General features: G+C 36.1%; 2 protein-coding genes across 6 annotated transcripts in view; one reads left to right on the forward strand and one right to left on the reverse strand.

Annotated features, from left to right (window-relative positions):
- wdr37 (WD repeat domain 37) overlaps positions 1-15,762 on the reverse strand; it is a 40,512-nt gene extending 24,750 nt beyond the window's left edge. The window contains exons 1-7 of one of the 5 annotated variants that reach the window (XM_073864077.1): positions 15,621-15,762; positions 14,082-14,183; positions 11,162-11,341; positions 3,351-3,451; positions 3,167-3,258; positions 2,833-2,897; positions 148-231 (exon numbers count right to left, since the gene is read on the reverse strand). In XM_073864077.1, the coding sequence (XP_073720178.1) occupies positions 148-231; positions 2,833-2,897; positions 3,167-3,258; positions 3,351-3,451; positions 11,162-11,299 (480 nt within the window). In that variant the 5' untranslated portion in view covers positions 11,300-11,341; positions 14,082-14,183; positions 15,621-15,762. Of the gene's footprint in view, positions 1-147; positions 232-2,832; positions 2,898-3,166; positions 3,259-3,350; positions 3,452-11,161; positions 11,342-14,081; positions 14,205-15,000; positions 15,240-15,620 lie in introns of those variants that run through there. The other 4 variants (XM_073864074.1, XM_073864075.1, XM_073864076.1 and 1 more) reach the window with 4 other exon arrangements.
- Positions 15,763-15,800: 38 nt separating this feature from the next.
- Positions 15,801-19,061, forward strand: idi1 (isopentenyl-diphosphate delta isomerase 1). Its single transcript, XM_055181767.2, has 5 exons — positions 15,801-16,117; positions 17,069-17,241; positions 18,083-18,175; positions 18,253-18,383; positions 18,509-19,061. Exons 1-5 carry the CDS (start codon positions 15,978-15,980, stop codon positions 18,824-18,826), a joined length of 855 nt encoding a protein of 284 aa, XP_055037742.2. The 5' UTR covers positions 15,801-15,977; the 3' UTR covers positions 18,827-19,061.
- Positions 19,062-22,634: the final 3,573 nt, after the last annotated feature.

Genomic DNA, 22,634 nt, shown 5'->3' on the forward strand with positions numbered 1-22,634 from the left:
TCTTGTTACCCACTAGTTTTGAGTCGAGTTAGTGTTAGAATATATACCTCACTGTCAAAGCACATTATTATGTGAAAGAAAGCAGGTTATGATGACCCCCAACTGTTGGATAGTTCATGCATTTTGGCACACTGAGGAGTAAATTACCCATGAGTCTCCACCCCATAACTCCCAGTTCCCCACATTGAAGTTGCGAGGTCCACCTACTTTCCCCGGGAAAGAATTTGAGCGCTACATCAGTGAGACCGAGAGAAGAGAAACATTTTAATCTGTGAGGTCTGTGAAACAGCATCATTCACTAAACCACATTTTAGTTCTTTACTGCTGAATCTATAGGTACAAATAGTACCTTTTTTTTAATGTGAGGAAAACTATAAGATTCAAAACAGCTTTCGAAAAGCGTTTAATCTCAGTCAGCCCTTTGTGTGAGATAAAGCAACTGTGCCCGAAATGCGTTTGTGGAAATGACACTGAAAGAACCTTCAGTCAAATAGAAACACTTAAGACAAAACACAAAGATCAAAATAAGCACTATATATAAAGCATGTCTAAAGTCTGCTACCAAACCAGTGCATACTTTTCAATGCATCAATGCATATCTTTGAATGACCTATTGTTTTTAACTTTCTATTTTTACGGTCAATACCAGCACACTTCCTTTACTAGGGTAAAACAAGTCTAAAGCTGTAAAGGTTTTAGTACTGTCGAGTAAGTGAAGCGATGGCATTTGAAACTAAAGGTCAAAGATGAAAAGCCAAAGATCAAGGTCAAAACACTGTTAGCGTGGCAAAAGAGGGGAGACACAAGATAGTTGACAAATAAACCATAAATGTGTCATATGGTGTGACATAACAAACATTAGAGCACCTATTACATAGCTAAAAACAAGATTATTTCTCATGAATTGGATAACAGGTGCTCTTTAAAGAATTAGTACATTTTCTTTTAAAAAATCCAGATAATTTACTCAGCACCATGTCATCCAAAATGTTGATGTCTTTCTTTGTTCAGTTGAGAACAAATTATGTTTTTTGAGGAAAACATTTCAGGATTTTTCTCATTTTAATGGACTTTAATGGACCCCAACACATGACAGCTTTAATGCAGTTTAAAATTGCAGTTTCAAAGGACTCTAAATGATCCCAAACGAGGCATAGGGGTCTTATCCAGCAAAATGATTGTCATTCTTTGACAAGAAAAACAAAAAATATGCACTTTTAAACCACAACTTCTCATCTATCGCCGGTCCTGTGATGCACCAGCGCGACCTCACGCAATACGTCATCATGTCAAGAGGTCACTGATGATGTATGCAAAACTACGCTCCAGTGTTTACAAGTGTGGAGAAAGAGGATGTCTTTGTGTCAGTATATTGTTTAAAATGGTCCGCAAATGTGCGTTTCGTATATGTAACACGTGACCTTTCTACGTCACTAGGCAATTATGTGAGTTCGCGTCACAGGACCGGAGATACACGAGAAGTTGTGGTCCAAAAGTGCATATTTTTTATTTTTCTTCTCAAAAATGACAATCGTTTCACTAGATAAGACCCTTATGCCTCGTCTGGGAGTCCTTTGAAACTACGTTGAAAAAAACGTGTTGAGTTAAGTGTTAAGTGTTGGTGTCCATCAAAGTCCATCCAAATGAGAAAAATCCCGGAATGCCCTCCCCAAAAAACGCAATTTCTTCTCGAAGGAACAAAGACAGACACCAACACCCTGGACAACATGCCGGCGAGCAAACCATCTGGATCTCCTTCAAGAAAATGGACTAATCCTTTAAGATAAATCTCTCTCAAGCTATTTGTATATTATGACGGTTTTTCTATGTCACATCATGTGACACATAACATGTCAACTACACATGTAATGGGTACAATGCACAGTGTAATGTAATTATAACCAAAAGTTTGCGTTTTAAAAGACGTCTAATAGCCGTCCAAACACAGTCCAGACGTCTAGGCTAAAAACAAGGCAAAATCTGGGATGTCGGTGAAAATTTAACATGAAATAATAAATAAATGAAACCAAACACCTTGTAATCACTGTTAACCTACATAATAGAATATCAGACAGCAAGTTATTTAAACCAAAATGACATGAAAGCACATTCAAGTTTATTTTGGCTAGAAGTGGGTTACTCATAGCCGGACTATATCGGGTCTATAGTTAACCTAGAAGGTGAAATGATGCCTATTGCATGCCGGGAATAGATTTGTTGCGATTCGGATGTGCAAAGTGGCCTATGGTGACACATCATTCACATATTTGTTAAAAGTACATATGTACTGTAAAATTAAGCAACAAAAATTAGAAGCCTTAAATGCATTAAATGTTATGAAAATTGTTAAGCTGGTTAATTGAGATTTTGAAGTAAATGTAAGTTTTTTTTTTATAGTGTGTACTCTCTCACAATATACTTACACTACATCTTTACAGATCCAGATATGGGGAAGAAGATCTTCTTGCTGCCATTATATTTAAACGTTTTTAACATTTTCTTTAACAAAAATCAATTCTTAATTTTATTCTTTCATAAATCTTCAGGAGTTAAAATATCAATTTTTTTAACTGGGGCTTTTACTCCCTTGTTGACTATTAGCTGCCAATTGTTGTGTATTCTGACAACCCTTGCTTAATGCTAAAGTATTTACATTTGTTAAATAACCAAATCTGTTTGCTGGCAAATACCAGGACTTTACACTGTGATATTAAAGCATTATATTGAGATTAGTGATGTTTACCAGGAGAAATATTCAAAGCTTGAACCAGAATAACGTGCGAGTTTTATCCTGGGTAAAATGTGAGTCATTTTAAGTAAACAAAATTATACCTTGCTTGTTGAGGCCTTGTATGTTGTCTTTAGTTTTTGGGACAGTTGACTTGTACTGTGACTAGCTGCAAACAAAAAAATATGAATGAATTATGACAGAAGAAAAATTACGACAGAAACTGAAAACTTTAAAATGTAACTCAAAATTATTTGATCAATAGTACTATTTCTATATCATAAAATGTCAGATAAGGATACATCTTTAAACACAAGTTATGTATTAAGTTATGCTCTTGCTTTGAACCAACAGAAGCCAGCTTTATTATTTATTTGTTTATTGATCTGATATTACAGTTGAAGAACAACAGCTAATTGTTAAATATGTTCTGTGTACCTTTTGTTTTCAAGGCTCCTTTGCTGAGATCGCCTCCATCGACTGTCTGTCCCTCTCCAGCCAAACGTTCATTCAGCGAATCAATCTCTCTCCTCACTGTACCATTCAAAACAACACAAGATCATCAATTAAACGGGCCCTACTTATGCCAAAATAAATTAAATAGACACTACTGTTGACAGTACTCAACTCCAAGTTTTCAATGTAGAGATTTTCAAATTCACGTTCAATCTGTCCGAATAGATCCATTAGGTTGCTCCTTATGGCCATCGGCAACTTAGAGTCCTAAAAACAGAGTCAAACAATCAAAGCAAATACTTAAAAATTAGATTTTAATTAATTAAGGACATTTTATGTATTGTTTATTGTACTCTAGGTCAGTGGTTTTCAAACTGGGGGCCGCGAGATGGTGCCAGGGGGGCCCCAGTTTTATGAGATTTTATGAAATACATTAATTTATCATGAATTCTGTGTAATTAAACCTAAAAAAAATAAGGCTACTAACCAAAAGCACTACTATTTTGTATAATTTAATGTTTTTTTTTTTTTAATTAAAATGTTGAGTTTTAGAACAGTTTTTTGTCACAAACTTTCTTTGGGGGGCCGCGAAGGAATGCACCATACACAAGGGGGGCCGCACGCTGAAAAAGTTTGGGAACCACTGCTCTAGGTAATACAAAACAGACAAATAAAAAGAAACTAGTAAACAACAAAATCAAAACAGGGGAGATTTGGCTGTAAAAATCAAACAAATATCACAGATCTAAAAATAAACACTTCTGCTTTTAAGCCTTGACATCAATTATTGATTTTTTTTAAAAGGAAATAGCTTCTTTCATATTTTTTATGACTCCGGTTTAGTGCACAAAAACAAACATTGGACAGGATGCAACAAGAAATATTTATTTATAAAACGGGCGGTTCTGGTTGTTCATTCTGATTGGTTGAAACACCTTCTGAGCTGTGATAAAATACCCCGGTAACTGCACGATTCAGACATTACATAAGTATCAATGCGCCACTGTTGCTACGTAGCCTACTGATTAATGAAAATAAACACCACAGTCTTTAATCATATTTAAATTTTTCAACAATTCCACAATTAATGACAATCCAGATAAATATTAATAAACATTGTTTAGTTATCTCGTCAATTAAAGAAAATCGTTTCCTTGAGGAGTATTAACCAATCGGCTATTATCCACGAGGTTGCGCTTTTACACAAGTTAAACACTGAAGCATTCACTCAGTTCAAACTCTGTGTTATGTTTTGAGAATCACTCTGAATCTGATCTCCGCAAAAATGGAATTATCTCAGCTCTCAAATTTTGAGCAAAAAGCGAATAAAAAGAGAACAAATGAAGGTAGGATGAAACATTTGTTTTGTGTTTGAAAACATATTTACACACTTCAACAGTTACACGATATAAAAGTTAATGTAAATTAATTACATTAATGTTAATTTATGAAAATAAACACCAGTCTTTAATCATATTTTCATTGTGTCTTTGCTCCGTCTGTGTTGATTGGGAACCGCTCTGTTGCAGACACCATTCAGAGGAACTACTTTGTTAGGCGGAAGAGTAATATTTGTACTAATATAATTCCATGTTATTTGCTTTGTTTTATTTTATAAAATTCGCCTATGCATATGAAGTAAACGTTTTATAAAAGCAATAAGCCCCACGAAGATGTGGTGTTACAGTGCATTTTATAACATCTAAGGGGGTTTTAGGCATGCACTCCACTTCGCGTCATGCCTAACAACGCCCCTTAGCTGTTATAAAAGCACTGTAACCCACTACTTCTTGGGGCTTATTGCTTTAAAGGCGGAGTCCAAGATGTTTGAAAAACGCTTTGGAAAAGGAGACGGGCCGACTACCAAAACACACTTATAGCCAATCAAATCAAATCAAATGCCGGGTTGCGTATGTGTGGGGCGGGTCTATCAACAGAAAGTCCAGATTCTATTGGGGTAGGGGCGTGTTTGTTTAGGTGATTTCAAATATCAACATTGGCTTTCAAACATCAAGGACTCCGCCTTTAATATACAGTACTGTGCAAAAGTCTTAGGCCGCCACCATCAGCTTTGTTGTTTTAGCAAAGTTTAAATGTCCATCCATATTTATTTTTCACTCTTTTAGTACGATACAAACAGAAAATACAGGAAATATGTACACAAAATTAAAAACAAAATAATTTTCAGTACTAAATGTCTTCTTCAGGCATCAGTCAGTATTTAGTGTGACCTCTCTAGGCATGAAACACATCTTGAGCTTTTTTGAGGAGACTGAAGTCCTGAAGTCATTTAATTAGAATTAGAAATTAGGATTTAATTTCATTTAGGTTTAAGAGATCCTGCAACTCCAGTGAAAGTGGAGTTTACCCTAAATACCTGACACTTCGGCTTATACTTTTATACTGTTTTAATACTATACACATTTACGGTATTTTCTGGATGTGTTCTATTAAAGAGACTATACCATTGCAAAAAAAGTAATATAATGGTGGCATGGTGACCTTAGACATTGCACAGTACTGTATACACACACACACAAAACACAATTAACCTAGCATACTTACCTCCGTTTTCAAAGCTAAGAATGTCCAAATAAGACTTTTAACCTGATTAAAACTAGCCAGAAAAAGCAGTCCACAAACAAACATTGTTGGGACAAGTGTCCATGTCCAATAACTGCTTCAGTATGACCGGTGTTGTCTTGCCAAAGTAACACAATTGTATAACGATGAAAATAGTGTGTCAAAGCTACACAACCTCCACTGTCATTACCACATGTACACATGTGTGAGAGAGAGAGAAAGAGAGAGAGAGAGAGAGAGAGAGAGAGAGAGAGAGAGAGAGAGACTCGCCATCTTCTTATTAAGCGGCTCAATCCAAAAACTTGTGGTAACCATAGCAACTGGACATAATGACAGCATTGAGAGGGTGAAAGGTGGTATAGTCTAAATCCAGTCAACGGTTTACAGTACACACTGCCAATCAGAAATCAACCCACAGAGGAACCGACAGAACAATCGAACCCCAGTGTGGGCCGCTCCTTAAAAATGTATGAGACTGTAGAGCATTGAGGGGGCCATAGATACCCCCAGTATCAATGAGAATGGACGAACCAGGCAGCATCACATATCAAGTCAAACAAACATGAGCTGCACTACTGTAAAAATGTCTTGGCTAATTAAAAAAGACGGAGTCTTGAAAAGCAAACAAACTAAGGCTTAGTTCACACAGCAGGTCTTAATGCTCAGTTCAGATTTTGTGGAGAATTGTTATTTTTTTGTGTTGTTGTTCACATTATCATTTAAATGTGACTGCCATATACGGCCCTGAAGTACGCAGAAGACGGACCACATATATTAAAGTGGCCTAGGTCTGATTTGAAATATCAGATTTTTGCTATTCACAGTCCTTCCAGACAAAATTCAGAGTTTTTTTGTGATTGTTGCGGGTAATAATCTTTTTCTTATAAAATGCGATGGAATATGCGAGATATTTATGCAATTTTCTGCAATGAAACTGCGGGAACTTGCGAAAACGGCGGGAACTTGCGAAAACGGCGGGAACTCGCGAAAACTTCCCGCAGGAACGGCGGGAACTCGCGAAAACTTCCCGCAGGAACGGCGGGAACTCGCGAAAACTTCCCGCAGGAACGGCGGGAACTCGCGAAAACTTCCCGCAGGAACGGCGGGAACTCGCGAAAACTTCCCGCAGGAACGGCGGGAACTCGCGAAAACTTCCCGCAGGAACGGCGGGAACTCGCGAAAACTTCCCGCAGGAACGGCGGGAACTCGCGAAAACTTCCCGCAGGAACGGCGGGAACTCGCGAAAACTTCCCGCAGGAACGGCGGGAACTCGCGAAAACTTCCCGCGAAAACGGCGGGAACTCGCGAAAACGGCGGGAACTCGCGAAAACGGCGAGAACTCGCGAAAACGGCGGGAACTCGCGAAAACGGCGGGAACTCGCGAAAACGGCGGGAACGGCGGGAACTTGCGAAAACTGCGGTCGCGTAATTACGTCACTTCATAATGTTCCCATGGCAACGACTACGCTCGTGTTAAGTAAATGCGACATTTTTCAACTTTCTGCTAAGATATATGTGACTTTTGCTACGAAAATGCGGGGATTATGAAATCATGCAAGCCACGTGCATATTTTGCACGTGGAAATCTGCAATATATGTGGCAAAAGTGCGGCGTATTTTAAAAAATGCGGCTCCTGCATAAATATGCGTACTTTGTCTGATTATGCATTGAATCATGCGATCGCATAATTGCGTTTTTCTGGAGGGACTGTATTCAGACTGTCAGGAGATAAAACGGATTTGGGTCACATTCGCCTGCAGTGTGAACGTAGCCTAATATATCCATGACAAGTTCCCTTAATTATATTATATCCAGGTTAAAAACACATCTGAATGTGATTCCAGTGCCTAGTACAGACTGTCATCACCACAGGTTACCGGCTATTTTTACATATTTTTTACTGATTAATTTAAATGTAAGTTTTGACAATATTTTATTTAAATCCGGGAATTGAGATTTTTCACACTCCCTCCCGCATTCGCGCTATGTCCCTTAGCTCTATTCTTTAAAACAAACAAACAAAAGTACAACTGACTGAAACCATGATCAAAACCTCACGCAGCAGCTGTACCTGTTAAATGCACATGAAACTCTCTCGTCTCTCGCCAGCATTCTAATGTTAGCAAATATTGCTAGCGGACTCATACACATGCGAGACTCTGTCTGTGAAAACCAGACTAAAGTCTCAAATCTAAGTGTGAGATAAAGAGCATCACAGTTTGATTTCAAGCATTTATTTTACTATAATTTAAACTTACTCTGTCAATATTAAGTTTATATTTTTACAGAATGTTCTTTCCACTGTGTAGGTTTATTTTTATGTAGAAAACACACAAATAAAGTGTAAACCACAAATAAACACTAGAGCTGGGTTTTCAAAGGCAGGCTCACAATTATCCAGTGGAGGAAGGTAAAGGTTTTTGAGTTAAGGTTCATACACACCATATCATGTATGTTTAATCTTTGTTTAAGAATGTTGCATTTTCTCTAAATATTTGATTTTTGTACTGTATTTTTTTCTGTTGAAAATTTACATTTGCACAATAAATCATCTTATAGCTAAAGACATGGTAGGTTTCTGACTAAACACTGATAATAGTGGTCAAACACAATAGTAAATGTAATAGGTGTGTATTTTTAAGACTTTAGATAGCTAGGCTGGCTTGTATTTTTGGTGCGAAATAAGATTGGTAAGAGGCCCAACCTCATATTCTTTCATAGGGCCCAGAATCGCTAGTGGTGCCCCTGCATAAATTCATTATTTTATTAATAATTTGAATAATGAAAAATCTAATCAAATTTTAAACAAATCATAGGTTTAATGGTGCAGTGTGTAAATTTTAGCGGCATCTAGTGGTGAGGTGCTGGTGAATTGAAACCAATGGCTCAGTCTACTGCTTACCCCTCGTTTTTTAATCACAGAAAAGCTAAGGCAGCCCCCACCGGACAAACATGTCATCGAAGACAACTTACAACTTAAAAAAAAGTTTGTCCATTGAAGGCTTCTGTAGAAACATGGCGGCACAAAATGGCGGCTTCCATGTAAGGGGACCCTCGATATATGTAGATAAAAACGTCTCATTCTAAGGTAATAAACACATAACGGCTCATTATGAAAATGTCTTTATACACCCCTGATAATATAGTTTTGTGTATTATTTTGCATTTCGGTCAAGAGATCCATCTAAAAATTACACACTACACCTTTAAAGAAACTAAAGTTCTAATCCAAGTACAATAAAGGAGCGTTATCAACATGAAAATGAATTCACTTTTTTAAAAATCTATGCAGAAATTAGGCATTGTTTCGAAATACAATTGTAGCCTAAATGTAAAAACTAGACCTGAAACATATGTTTAGGCATTTTTATGTTTTGTTGTATTTGATTGTAGTTTAAGTACACAGTCATAATCTCACATCACATGTTAAAGGTCCCGTTCTTTCTGTGTTTTTGAAGCTTTGATTATGTTTACGTTGCGCAATATAAAATGTGTTCATGTTTCACGTGTAAAAAACGCAGTATTTTTCACACAATTTACTTATCTGTATAGCGCTGTCTTCACTGTCATCAAAACGGGTTGATGTCTTGTTCTATGAAGTCCCTCCTTCAGAAATACGTAGCGAGTTCTGATTGTGTAGTTTGTTTAGTGTGTTGTGATTCGATAGCTTAGCTTGCCGTTAGCTTAGCTGGCGACTGGCGTATTCCTGAGTTTAGTCAAAAAACTGTTCTAGTGACGTCATTACAGCAGGAAGTAGAGGGCTGTAGTCCAAACCGACCGTTCGCTGTAGGCTTTAAAAGGTTTTCAGCAACCAGCCACCTCATCTTCACCCACTTCCCGCCTCTTTACCCATTTTCGGATATATGCGAGTGATGCGCGGTGACGCACAGTCAAGATGGCGACGGCAGGGAACGCCTACTATTGGCTTCAAAAACGATCTTCAAAAACCTATGGTTGATGTCACGACTACTTCGTCCATCTTTTTTTACAGTCTGGTTTAAGGTGCAGTGTGTAATTTTTAAAAGGATCTCTTGACAGAAATGCAAAATAATATACAAAACTATATTATCAGGGGTGTAGAAAGACCTTGCATAATGAACCGTTATGTGTTTATTACCTTAGAATGAGATGTTTTTGTCTTCATACCGGGGGTTCCCTTACATGGAAGTCGCCATCTTGTGCTGCCATGTTTCTACAGAAACCCTTAACTGACAAACTTTTTTACTAAGTTGACGCCGAAGATGCCATGTTTATCTGGTGGCGGCTACCGTAGCTTCTCTATGCGTTTCAATTCGTTGCAATTCGCAACCTCACCACTAGATGCCACCTTTAACCAGATGTTTTGTATAAAAACAATGGTATTAGAAAAAGAGAATCTTACGGCAGTATTGTTGTAGTTATGTTTTAAGTTGACTAGTAAAAAAAAATAGAAAATCGTGAATCGGTCAAATGTTCTGAAAAAAAAAGTAGATTAAAATCGGCCAGCCCTACCACAGGTTCACACATTTACCCACAATTGATTTGCCTACGCACTTACAATGTGTCAGCTGAGTATACACGGCTATGTTTGCATTCTGCTGTCAGGTATGTCTCCGGTCTAAACTACATTCAGTGTGAAAATTACAGGATCAGCTTACTTTTCAATGGAATTGCAATGGGAATCTCAATCTTACTTTGTGGTTACATAAAAATATTTTATATAATATGTAGACTTTTTACTATTAAAGAACCCTTTAAATTAAGGTTTTGACCCCCTTTGATGGAATGGGTGAACTTCTCATAAAACTTCGTAATGTAAATCTAAAGCCTGATTTACATGAACAGAGACGTCTCTTATCACTATCACACTCCAGTAATGTTTGCATAAGGAATGTCGCTTGATAACTGGATCTGAATTCCACAGACACGGATACATTACAGTACTCAATCAATGGAGGAACTACTCATTGACAGTAATGCTTAACTTTTATCTTTTCTGTTCACAACGTGCCGCTTGGACTTTGTATTTTCTATCACAACTCCTGTGTTTACACCTGTTTAACTGAACCGAATCATTCACAGTAAACACAAGCTTGAGTTATTATAATCTTTTATTATGGCTTTTTTAGTTATTGCTAGTCTACTCCCATATGATTTCATTTGTAAGATTTAATGTGTGCTCCTCCGCAATTTTACAAAAAGATGATCTAAACAGTACATATGCCAACTGGCATGATGCAAAACAATGTTGCAAAACTGGCTCAGTGTCTTTTATGTCTACAGTACATGTCTGGAGGGTACAGAACGCTCCAACAATAGTTTCTTTCAGTGTTCCTAACTACATTCTTCAACCGTGCCTTTATTAAATCACATGATAGATCATTTTAAAAACAGAAAGAAATAAAAGAACGTACCTGGCCCTCCAGCATGTCTCTCTGCATGCCTGGTCTGTCCTGCTCGGTGCTGTTGGTCCTCCGAATGGAGAGACTGTGCGACTTGCGCTTCTGTTTGACTTGACGGGCGGCTGCGCTGTTTCCACTTTCAACAGGCATCACTCCTCAGTGACCTTCCCCCTAGGCACTTCCTACCTGAAACTGAGCAAACAGACCGCATGGTTTGTCCCATCTCGATGCAGCGCAGGAAATAACGTGCTCCTTGTTTAATACGCTAGAACCTATTTCTGAATGTGATAGTGTAAATATAATGCTGAATATTGAGAGGCAGGAAGCTGTGGTTGATGAGAGACTTGAGAAACTTGTTGGTGTTAATGGTAGGGTGTAGACTGATGTCATACTAGTTAAGTATATAAACATTATTACAATGCATTTTTTATGAAATGTGTAAAAGAGAGAATGTTTTTACTGTGCAAGTGAATCGGACAATGAATTGGAATGTAAGGGTGAATTTCACAAACGCAGAATGACTTTTGACAAGAAAAAAAAAGAAATAAAATTTTTATTTCAGACATTAATGTTTATGCACGTGATGGGATAATGTATTAGAAGTGTTACATATTGTGAAGTGTTACCAAGAATACAGTAAGGTTATATTTGTTTATTAGTCAATGCATTAGCTAACTTGAACTAACAATGAACGAAACAATGTCAAAAGTTGTAAGTATTTAATATTACTTAATGCATATGAACAATTGTATAGGCATTAACTAACATTAACAAAGATTAAAAAGTACTACTAAAAAAAGGTATTTTTGTTAGCGGATACATTTACTAATGTTAACAATACAACATTGTTATAAAGTGTTATCTAATTCTTTTAAAAAAATAATAATAATCTAGGGCTACAAAACAATTAATCGCAACTAATCGTTTAGAAAATTAAAGTTTTTGTTTACATCACATATGTTTGTACTGCGTATAATAATTATGTATATATAAAGTCACATGCATGTATAAAAATCTAATTAAATATTAAGTTTTTCTTAATTATAAATAATTCGGTCTGGGAAAAGATTAATCGCGATTAATCACATACAAAACAAAAGTATATGTGTGTGTCCTGTGTGTAATTACTCTGTATACATAAACACATACACATTCATGTATGCATTTAAGAAACATTTACACGTGTATATATATATTTATATATATTTTTTATATATTCTATATTATATATGTAAGCAATAAGGTACGAGAGGCTGCGCTGCACCGTGAACAAGCAACGGCCGAAGGGCGTTGCTAGGCACGACGCGAAGCGGAGTGCCCGCAACCCCTTCAGCCGTTACCCACTCACGACACAGCACTTGCCTCGAGTACCTTATTGCTTTTATAAAACGGTTACCACACAATATTAAAGTAAAAAAATATTAGTGCAACTTTCATGAAGTTAAATCAATAAAAGCATCCCTTCCGCTACAAAAAATAGTCCCTGACTGCGAACAACAACATGAAAGCTCAAATAAAAACAACAAACTGTTCTCAGACTTTGTCTCATTATATGTTTATGTGTTGCTAAGGGTGTTGCTAAGGGCGCAGTGATATTAAATAGAACCGTTGGGTGAAGCGGTCATAGCAGTGTTTTATCGTGAATAAAGCACACCTATTGACCAATCAGAATCAAGGATTGGAACTAACCGTTTTATAAAAATTAAAAACAAATTGATATATAAATTAAAAAAAAATTGACATGAATATATGAATATGTGTGTGTGGTTAATAATAATTACACACAGTACACACACAAACATTATGCAAAAAAATATTATATTGTATGCGAATAATCTTTTCCCAGCCAAATAAATAATATGAATTATATAAATATACAAATGTATACACATGTAAATATTTCCTAAATATATATTTGCATTTGTGTGTATTTATACACTCACCTAAAGGATTATTAGGAACACCTGTTCAATTTCTCATTAATGCAATGGTGTAATGGTGTGGGGGATGTTTTCTTGGCACACTTTAGGCCCCTTAGTGCCAATTGGGCATCGTTTAAATACCACGGCCTACCTGAGCATTGTTTCTGACTATGTCCATCCCTTTATGACAACCATGTATGTACCCATCCTCTGATGGCTACTTCCAGCAGAATAATGCACCATGTCACAAACCTCAAATCATTTCAAATTAGTTTCTTGAACATGACGACGAGTTCACTTTACTAAAATTGCCCCCCACAGTCACCAGATCTCAACCCAATAGAGCATCTTTGGGATGTGGTGGAACGGGAGCTTCATGCCCTGGATGTGCATCCCACAAATCTCCATCAACTGCAAGATGCTATCCTATTAATATGGGCCAACATTTCTAAAGAATGCTTTCAGCACCTTGTTGAATCAATGCCACGTAGAATTAAGGCAGTTCTGAAGGGGAAAGGGGGTCAAACACAGTATTAGTATGGTGTTCCTAATCATCCTTTAGGTGAGTGTATATACGTAATTATATATGTGTGTGTACTGTATATAATAATGTAAACAAAAACTTGAATTCTGCAAACAATTTGTCGCGATTAATCATTTTGCAGCGCTTAAAAAAATCATTTCTTATTACAGTAATATGGGAGCTGTTTATAATTGTCATGCCACAAATAAACTATTAAAGTTTTTTTTTTTAAATAAATAAAATTAGTGAGATTCACCTGTTAAAACCATTTTTTTCTGCCCGGGCGATTAATGTTTAATGTACCACATAACGAACGTTAAGGAAATTGATGTCATTATTAGAAATCCTAAAGCAAGCAAGCCATTATTTAAAGTAACACAGACAGATGTTAATGTCAGCCTAAGCATTTTAAAAAGTTCATAAGACATTAAATTTGTATGAACAGACATGACAGTAATTAAGAAGCATGCAAAAGAAAAACAAATACCAGGCATGAAGAGCAGTGAATGATAAACAAAGCAGACATCCTCAGACGACCACTTAAAGTGATGAAGATCGCAGCAGGAGGCCCCGGGGCCGCAGTCCGGCACTGAACACAAAACAACACGATCTATCGGTTCACAAACATGACAATGATGAATGAAAAGCTACAGGCATGGAGCGCATCTTACAGCATTCTCACAACCTAAAATAACAACAGGTTATGTGAACAACATGTGCATGAAGAAAGAGACGTTAAACAGACAGGTATTAGGTGATCAGGTTAGTGGCTGGCTTCGAAACTCACATACAGTATAACAAATATGCACATGCATGGATTATACACCTACAGTACCATGCCTCATATCGTATATGACGCTTTTAAGCCATGCAATATAAGTGAAAAGATTACATAACTACATCTGACTTTAAAGGTGAAATTTAAATTAGATTTGCTTAATTTATATACATAAAAAGTACTGTCTAGACATACCAAACATTCACAGCACGTCAAATCAAGTCAGTCGCTCCTGTAGCTCGATTGGTAGAGCATTAGGTTAATAACAATAACGCAAAAATGTCCCTCAGACACACGCACGCGCGCGCGCATACACACACACCTTTTCCAACAAAAAACAACAACCTTACATGCTGACTTGTGTGTGTTGTCTTGTGAGTGTTGTCTTGTGAAATGAAGCGATCATAAACACACGTAAGCGCGCGAGCTGTGCAATCTGATGCAAGGTCAGCTGGCCTGCCCAGAGAACCCACAGCACTAACGCACAACATGAAATATTGTAACACAGCTGTTATCTGTCCTTTAATATCAGCTGTGTACTTTGTCAGCTGTAAAGGCAAACACAAACTGCGATCAGCAAATACAAATGATCACAAACATTAGCGGCTCTGCTCCCAATAATACTCACAATTATTTCTACAGATTCAGAGGGTCTCAGTGTCTGTCATTCGATGATGATGGGCTGCTGTGTTTTTGAGTCTCCCAGCATGATCCACAAACTCACTGGTTATATGTGTGTAAATAAATTCACCAGGATTTTGACACTCGGATGTTTTTATCAAATCCGATACTGTGAGCGGACTGTGAAGTGAGAGGAAATTACCCCAGAACAGACGCGCCCGGACGTTGCACTTCAAAATAAAAGTCGCACTACCGGTAGATAATAGCCATACTAATTATTTATCGTTTCCAATACATTTATTAAGCTGTATTAAACATGACATTTATCCAAATAAAATTAAATAGACAATAGGTAGAAATTTTGAAAACATTATTAAAAATATACAGCTTCCCCAAATAATAAACTAATTAAAAAATTATAATGAAATAATAAATAATAAACTAAATATGAATCTAGTTAATAGAAGAATGCCTTGAATGTAATTTAAAAACACTTTTTGTAAAAAGAAAATCTGCAATGTCTGACTATTGTACACGTTTAATTTTAAATATAAAAAAATCTGTAATTTTAATTGATTTACTAATTTTTTAAATATAAAAAATCAATAACCAAAGATTTTCTTTTACCGTTGTCCTTTTTCGTCAGCCATACCCGGAAACGATCGTGACTGAATAACTACCAATCCGAAGACGGTTTGATAACCAACAACCAATTAAAACACTTGAAACAGTACTTGCTTGTGGGTGGAGAATTATTGGGCTTGTCAAACCAGCAGCGATTAGTTGGTTTCTGACTGTTGCATGTATGATCTGTGTAGTTAAATCGACAGTTTGAGCATAATCGCTGAAGTAGTATACGTGTGTGTATAGCGCTGCTTTACCGTAAAGTTATTACGCCGTGTTTATATTGTTTAGTTTGATTGTGGTGTGATGGCGCGTGTGTAGTGTAGTGAAGTGTGATTGGTCTGTGCAGTGAGTCTGCTTATGGCGTGTGTGTTATGGGCGTTGCGCATACACGCGCTCGGCTGCAGATCAGCGGCTGCGCAGCTGATGAGAGTCAATAAATATAGAGCAGGAACAGACATAGCGCATTTACGTGCTTTACAGGACACAACTCTGCAAAGGTGAGACTATTAACATCATATTAACAGCGTTATACTTCAATATCTTAATATAGAATCAACTTCTTGAGCTGATGGTACAGTAAATTATGTTTACAGAATCTGTTGGTCTGTACTGCTCTTAGTTCCATTTTGTTGTCAGTATTTATTATTGTTCATTATGTTGAATGTATTTTTGTTGTTATTCTTATTATTACTAATATCGTTTTTAATATGTTTTACTGTTTTTGTTTGTGATTTTGCTTGTCTTCTGTTTAACATTAGCTGGTATATTATTTGGCAGCTATTACAGTACTTTAAAGGGATAGTTCACCCAAAAATGAAAATTCTGTAATCATTTACTTACTATTTTGTTTGTACAAACCTGTATAAATTTCTTTGTTCTGATGAACACAAATGAAGATATTTTGAGGAATGTGTGTAACTGTTCATGAGCCCCATTTACTTAAATAGTATTATGGAAGTAAATGGGGATCACTATCAAAATTGTCATTTGTGAACTATCCCTTTAAGCCTATACTATTATTATACCTATAAATAATAACATATTATATTAGTTTATATTATGTTAGTTTATTATTATATTAGACTATACTATGTGTATATTTTGTACTTTGGCATGATAGTTTTTGGGTATGTGTGTTAATAACTTATATTAAGTTACTTTTCTTTTACAGAAAGTTATATTTTTTGTTGCAATAATAAGGTGTTTGTTAGGTTATTTGTAGTACATTGTTGTTTAATTTACCATTTTATTTAAGTGTAAATTTAAATTTTATTTAAGTTACTTCAAAATTATGTATTTATTATTATGTAATACATTTTATTATTGTTATATATGTATTACAGAAAGTGTTACTATATGTACTTTATTAGATTTAGTTTGTTAGTTATTGCATGATAAAAAAATAATGTTTTAGGTGAATGTGACTGACTAAGTTTGTGTATATACAGTCAGGTAAGACGGCTCAGTGCACCTGTCAGGATGCCGGAGATTAATATGGATAATCTGGATGAAAAGCAAGTCCAGTTGCTTTCAGAGATGTGTATTCTGATCGATGAGGACGACAAAAAGATTGGAGCTGACAGCAAGAAAAACTGTCATCTAAACTCGAACATTGATAAAGGTAATGTGTTTGCATAATGCATCTTAAATTCATACACATCATATAGACGGTTTCAGCAGTAACAACATAAACACGCAGCTTTCGTGGTCATCATGTAACTTCCGGTAAGCTCTGCGAAGAATAAATAACAACAAAGTACTTTTGAAGTAGTTTATTTATATAACAAGCAAAATAAACAACACGTAGATTACATAGGAACCCAAAACATTTGTTATTTTCGACGAGGTATTTGTTTAAGAGTTCAGTTTCAGCAACTAGTCAGACCATTAAACAAACAGAAACCGGAAGTAAATTTCGGACCAGACGCTTATCGCGTCACCGCACTTGCGCCCGATGAAACGGTCTATATGTTGCAATAAATATCTTTCATTATTTGTATGATTTTAGTGAATGTCACATTTAAGGGCAAGAATTCAGGCATTTAGCAGATGCTTTTATCCAAAGCGACTTACAAAAGCGTGGAAAACTGCAAAGCGATGTGAAATAGTAAAGCAATAATATGAGAAGTGCCGAAGAAAGTCCTTTTTAGCTTACGAAGTTTTACCGATCAATGGAGACACAACCTTTATAGGGGGAGACATAGGTTTATTTATTTATTATTTTTTTAAGAGACAGGACAAAAAATTTAATGCAGGATAAATATAGTAATACAATAGTGTGTATTATGTCTTCTGTGAGTGTAGTCGAAGGTCTTGTTTGGTACTTTAATAATTTGAACAGTATTAATGCAAATGCATAAATGTAAATATACTGTGTAAATATACTACTCACTGTTTAAATGCCAGTGCAACCTAATTACATCAACTGACATTAAGTAATTTACCTGTTTACTCACCTACAGGGTTATTGCATCGAGCATTTAGTGTTTTCCTGTTTAACAGTGACGAGAAGCTGCTCCTACAGCAGAGATCCGATGCCAAAATCACTTTTCCGGGTGAGTTAAACATGCATACACTCACAAGGCCACTTATTTGAATTTTTTAAAGCATCCCATTGGCTCTTCCTCCACAGGCTGTTTTACAAATACCTGCTGTAGCCACCCTTTACACACATCTAATGAACTGGAAGAAAAGGACGCCATAGGGGTTCGAACAGCTGCACAGAGACGTCTGCAAGCTGAGCTCGGCATTCCTGTGGATCAGGTATTATTATGAGAAATGAAAATGTTTATTCACAAAAAATAGCCTGCATGTGGCATAAAATGAATGAATAGAAATGCTACCAGTTAGATTTCTCTAAATATTTATTGTCTCATGCTTTCCACCAGGTGCCCCCAGAAGAGATGACCTACCTCACTCGCATCCACTACAAAGCCCAGTCAGACGGTGTTTGGGGTGAGCATGAGATTGACTACATCCTCTTCATGCAAAAAGATGTGGATCTGAATCCAGACCCGAATGAGATCCAGAGCCACTGTTACGTCTCTAAAGAAGAGCTGAAGGAGATCCTGGAGAAAGCCAAGAAGAACGAGTTAAAGGTTACACCGTGGTTCAGCCTCATCGCAGAAACCTTCCTCTTCAAGTGGTGGGACAACCTCCATGACCTCAAACAGTTCATCGATCACAACAGGATTCACCGAATGTGAACACCATGCTAAATGATTAGACACTTTTTCTTATGAAAGACTGTATAGTTTATAATTTTAGCTATGAAGAGAAGTTGTGCAGCCTTTGTAAATGTAAACTTGTTGTCCTTTATTATTAGCATTGACCTTCTGCTGTTGGATTTAAGGATTACTTGTTTCTACTTTGAGGGCATAGGTGTAATATGGCTGTAATGTCACAGATTAAGCATTTGTTATTTTTCTGTAATTTTTTTTTTTACAAAATTAGGTTTTGCCAACAAGTACTTTGTTTGAAGTGCCTAGATTCAAATGGGACTGAAGAGACAATATTTAATGTAGATTATTAGACTATCAGTTTGAGCTGTCAAACAATTAATCACGATTAATCGTATACAAAATAAAAGTTTGCATTTGCATAATATATGTGTGTGTACTGTGTGTAATTATTATATATAAATACACACACACATACATGTAAGAAATGTAAGAAAAAATGTATTATATAGTATTTTTTTAAGTTTATATAAAATATATAAATAAATATATATTTAAACGTAATTGCTTTTTTAAATATATACATATGTGTGTGTAATTTTATATATATATATATATATATATATATATATATATATATATATATATATATATATATATATATATATATATATATATATATATATATATATATATAATATTTGCACACACGTATACACACACAAACTTTTATTTTGTAAACGATTATTCACGATTAGTTGTTTGACAGTCCTACTCTCAGTGTTTACAATGATGTAAAGTAATTTTTAGAAAGTGAAATAAAAGTTGGTTTGAAGTTTTATTTATTTCAATGTAAAGCATAATGTGCAGTCAACTTGTCATTTTTGCAGATTTACTTCACACACATTACTAACACAATTACTGTACATTAATACGATGTTACTTTAATTAATATAAATTAATAAATGGCAATGAAATAAGAATTTGTATTGTGAGAAACCCAAGCGACTAAAAATATTACATTAAATTTCATACAGTAAACTAACAACAGTTTATGATGCATAACTACGTAAATTGCGTAGCGTAGTTACGTAGCGTGAAGGAATGATTGTGACCTGCCGTACGTACTCAAATGTAAATTGCGCGTAATGCCTTCAATTGATTATGAGAGCAACACGTTTTATTTATTTATTTTTCTTTTTCAAGTCAAAGCAAAACAAGTAGACATTTATACATTTGCAACAGTGAATTGTGATGGTTTGTAAAAATTATAGGCGGAATTGTTACATTTATAATTAATTGTAGGCTATTGATCATAAGTCTGTTGACGGTTTCTTCTTATACTTGTGTTTAATAATTTACACCTTTCTGACCTGCTAATAAAATTATTACTAGTAAATAAAATAAAAAGCTCAATGTACAGTCAGATCTTAATATGTTTATTTGTAATAAAGTGGCAGCTTGGGTTTTAGCAACTGCAACTTCTATGCAGCAGATGGCAGCAAATTCTAACAACCACACATTAACCAGTTAGAAACTTGAAAAAAAAGGCAGTATTTGACTGTGCATTTTGACTTTTATTAATTCAAAAACCCAGCAATAAACAACAATTTATGTTGTATTGTATTGTTTTATTGAAACCATGTTTCTCATTGTCACTGTGTGGCTATTAAACAAAAAATATGTGAGTTTGAAAAACAAAAAGCCCTAGTATTTGTAATGTATACGCTATGATAAAGAGAAGTCATTCACTAAAGCAGAGCATTGGAACTGAAAAACTGCACTCATTGTAGAGGCTTATACATAAAATACACATTATAAATACTAGGGCTTCTGTTTTTCAAACTCACCTTATCAAATCAATAATACTGTAACGACATGTAAATACATTTATAACGAGCCAAATGGGCTCTGAAATGCTTAGGTTAATTTAAATCTTAAAACCTCAAATTTAGATGGGTTTATATTTCCCCCTTGCATGATTAAATGGCGTATGTTCCACAAGCACAAATCCCTTCTGTCAATGTTTTCGCAGTCCATAGAAAACACTCAGATGTTTATGGAAAACGAGCTGTTGTAGAGGGCTGGCACATGGATTTGGATTTTCCATGGAGAATATTGGGATGGGGGATGGGTGCAGACGATGAATGACCAGCAGGGGGCGCCTACAGGATTAAAAATCACAAAATCTAGCAAACGCATCTGCAGCACAAGCAGGGCCAGATTAACACTTTGTTATACCCTGGGCAACAATATTCAAGGGCCCCATCATCACGACCCCAGGATCACCATAATATGGTCATATACAGAATATATTACTGTATTATACAGTACATATACTCAATACCTTAAATTCTAACTGTCATCGGGTGTATTTTGATTTACAAATATTTAAATGCTAATACAAATGCACTACTATGTCCCCTATCAAAGACATTCACTCACATATGATGCTATGAAAACAAAACACATCAGCATTTGCATAATCTCCGACTGTAAAAGTAAGCTGGCGGTGTAGAAAAGTCCTGGCTTAGCTGAGTTGTCCTCGTCATTGACGGAAGCTCACTTAACAGAACTTTTTAATTAATACACATTTAAGATGACCATGGATTAAGTTTAATTTGCATAGTCATTGATATACAAAGCTTATTTTTTGCATATACAAGCATTGTCTAAAAATGAAAATAGGCTTTTACTTAATTATTATTACAAGAACATCATATAGCCTAATATTAGACACCCAAACCAAAGTGAAGAACATTATCTTTAATTTGAAGTCTGAACTGAACATCAACGCAGACATGATTTTCCTCACAGAAGTTTAAGATCATATAGGCTACATCTTGAACGTAGATATATAAATGAACACAGGGAAAGGAAGTTTAACACTGTGGCAAACATGCTGAAAGGCAGCTAAAAATCATCAGGACATATACAATTTTATTTTATTGGAGCCTTACCTCCAGATAAAGTAATCCAAACTGGATTGATGATTTAAATGTTGTTTACTCACATGTGCGTTGTTAACTCTCCGGATTTTATGTTGTGCACTGCTTCACTCGTTCAACTCTCCACATGGTAGGTTTGTTTACAGTGTCGCGTGAACAGCTACACTGCAGGTTCGACTTCATTTGGCGCTAAGCAGACCTCTTGATGATGTCAATGTACCGCGAGAGCGATTCAAAGCAGATTTCTTCATGTGATAACTGGAATCGCTCTCGCGCTACTTTGCTGTCACTCGCCTGTGGGTTCTCTGCTCCCCAGTCACTTTTGCGCCGCTATAGTAATTTGATTTCATACGCCGATCGGATCGCGCAGATACCTGCGTATCACGTAGACTACACCACTGTTTATACTTTATATTTTCTGCGTTTCTGATAACCTTTTCCTTTTTTAATTTCCGCTTTGCGCTCCGAATTAGCTTCTCCGTGTCTCGTTTTCTCTGTTGTACCAAAGCCTTGCGTCACGTAATGCTTGGCGAACCTTTGACCCACCTCATGCGGACTGACCAATGAGAAGAGGGTCTTAACCTGAGGCCCTCTCTTCATTGGTCAGTCCGCATGAGACTCAACCGCTCTCAACTTACGTTCAAAGTAATAAGCGCAGCGTCTCTCTTTGCAGCGCAAAAGCCCGTGTTGACAGTTTGTTTAATATAAAGCGGCGAGCGGGAGATTACCAGATACAGTATTTTGCTCGTGCCCTTGCTGCCCTGGGCCCTTTGGAGGTCTTGGGCCCCTGGGCAATTGCCCAGTTGCCCATATGGTTAATCCGGCCCTGAGCACAAGGGAAGCAGACGTATTTATTATGGATGATATGCTGAAAACAATGTACCCAT

Source organism: Misgurnus anguillicaudatus, chromosome 25 (assembly GCF_027580225.2).
Source record: "Misgurnus anguillicaudatus chromosome 25, ASM2758022v2, whole genome shotgun sequence".
Lineage (NCBI taxonomy): Eukaryota > Metazoa > Chordata > Actinopteri > Cypriniformes > Cobitidae > Misgurnus > Misgurnus anguillicaudatus.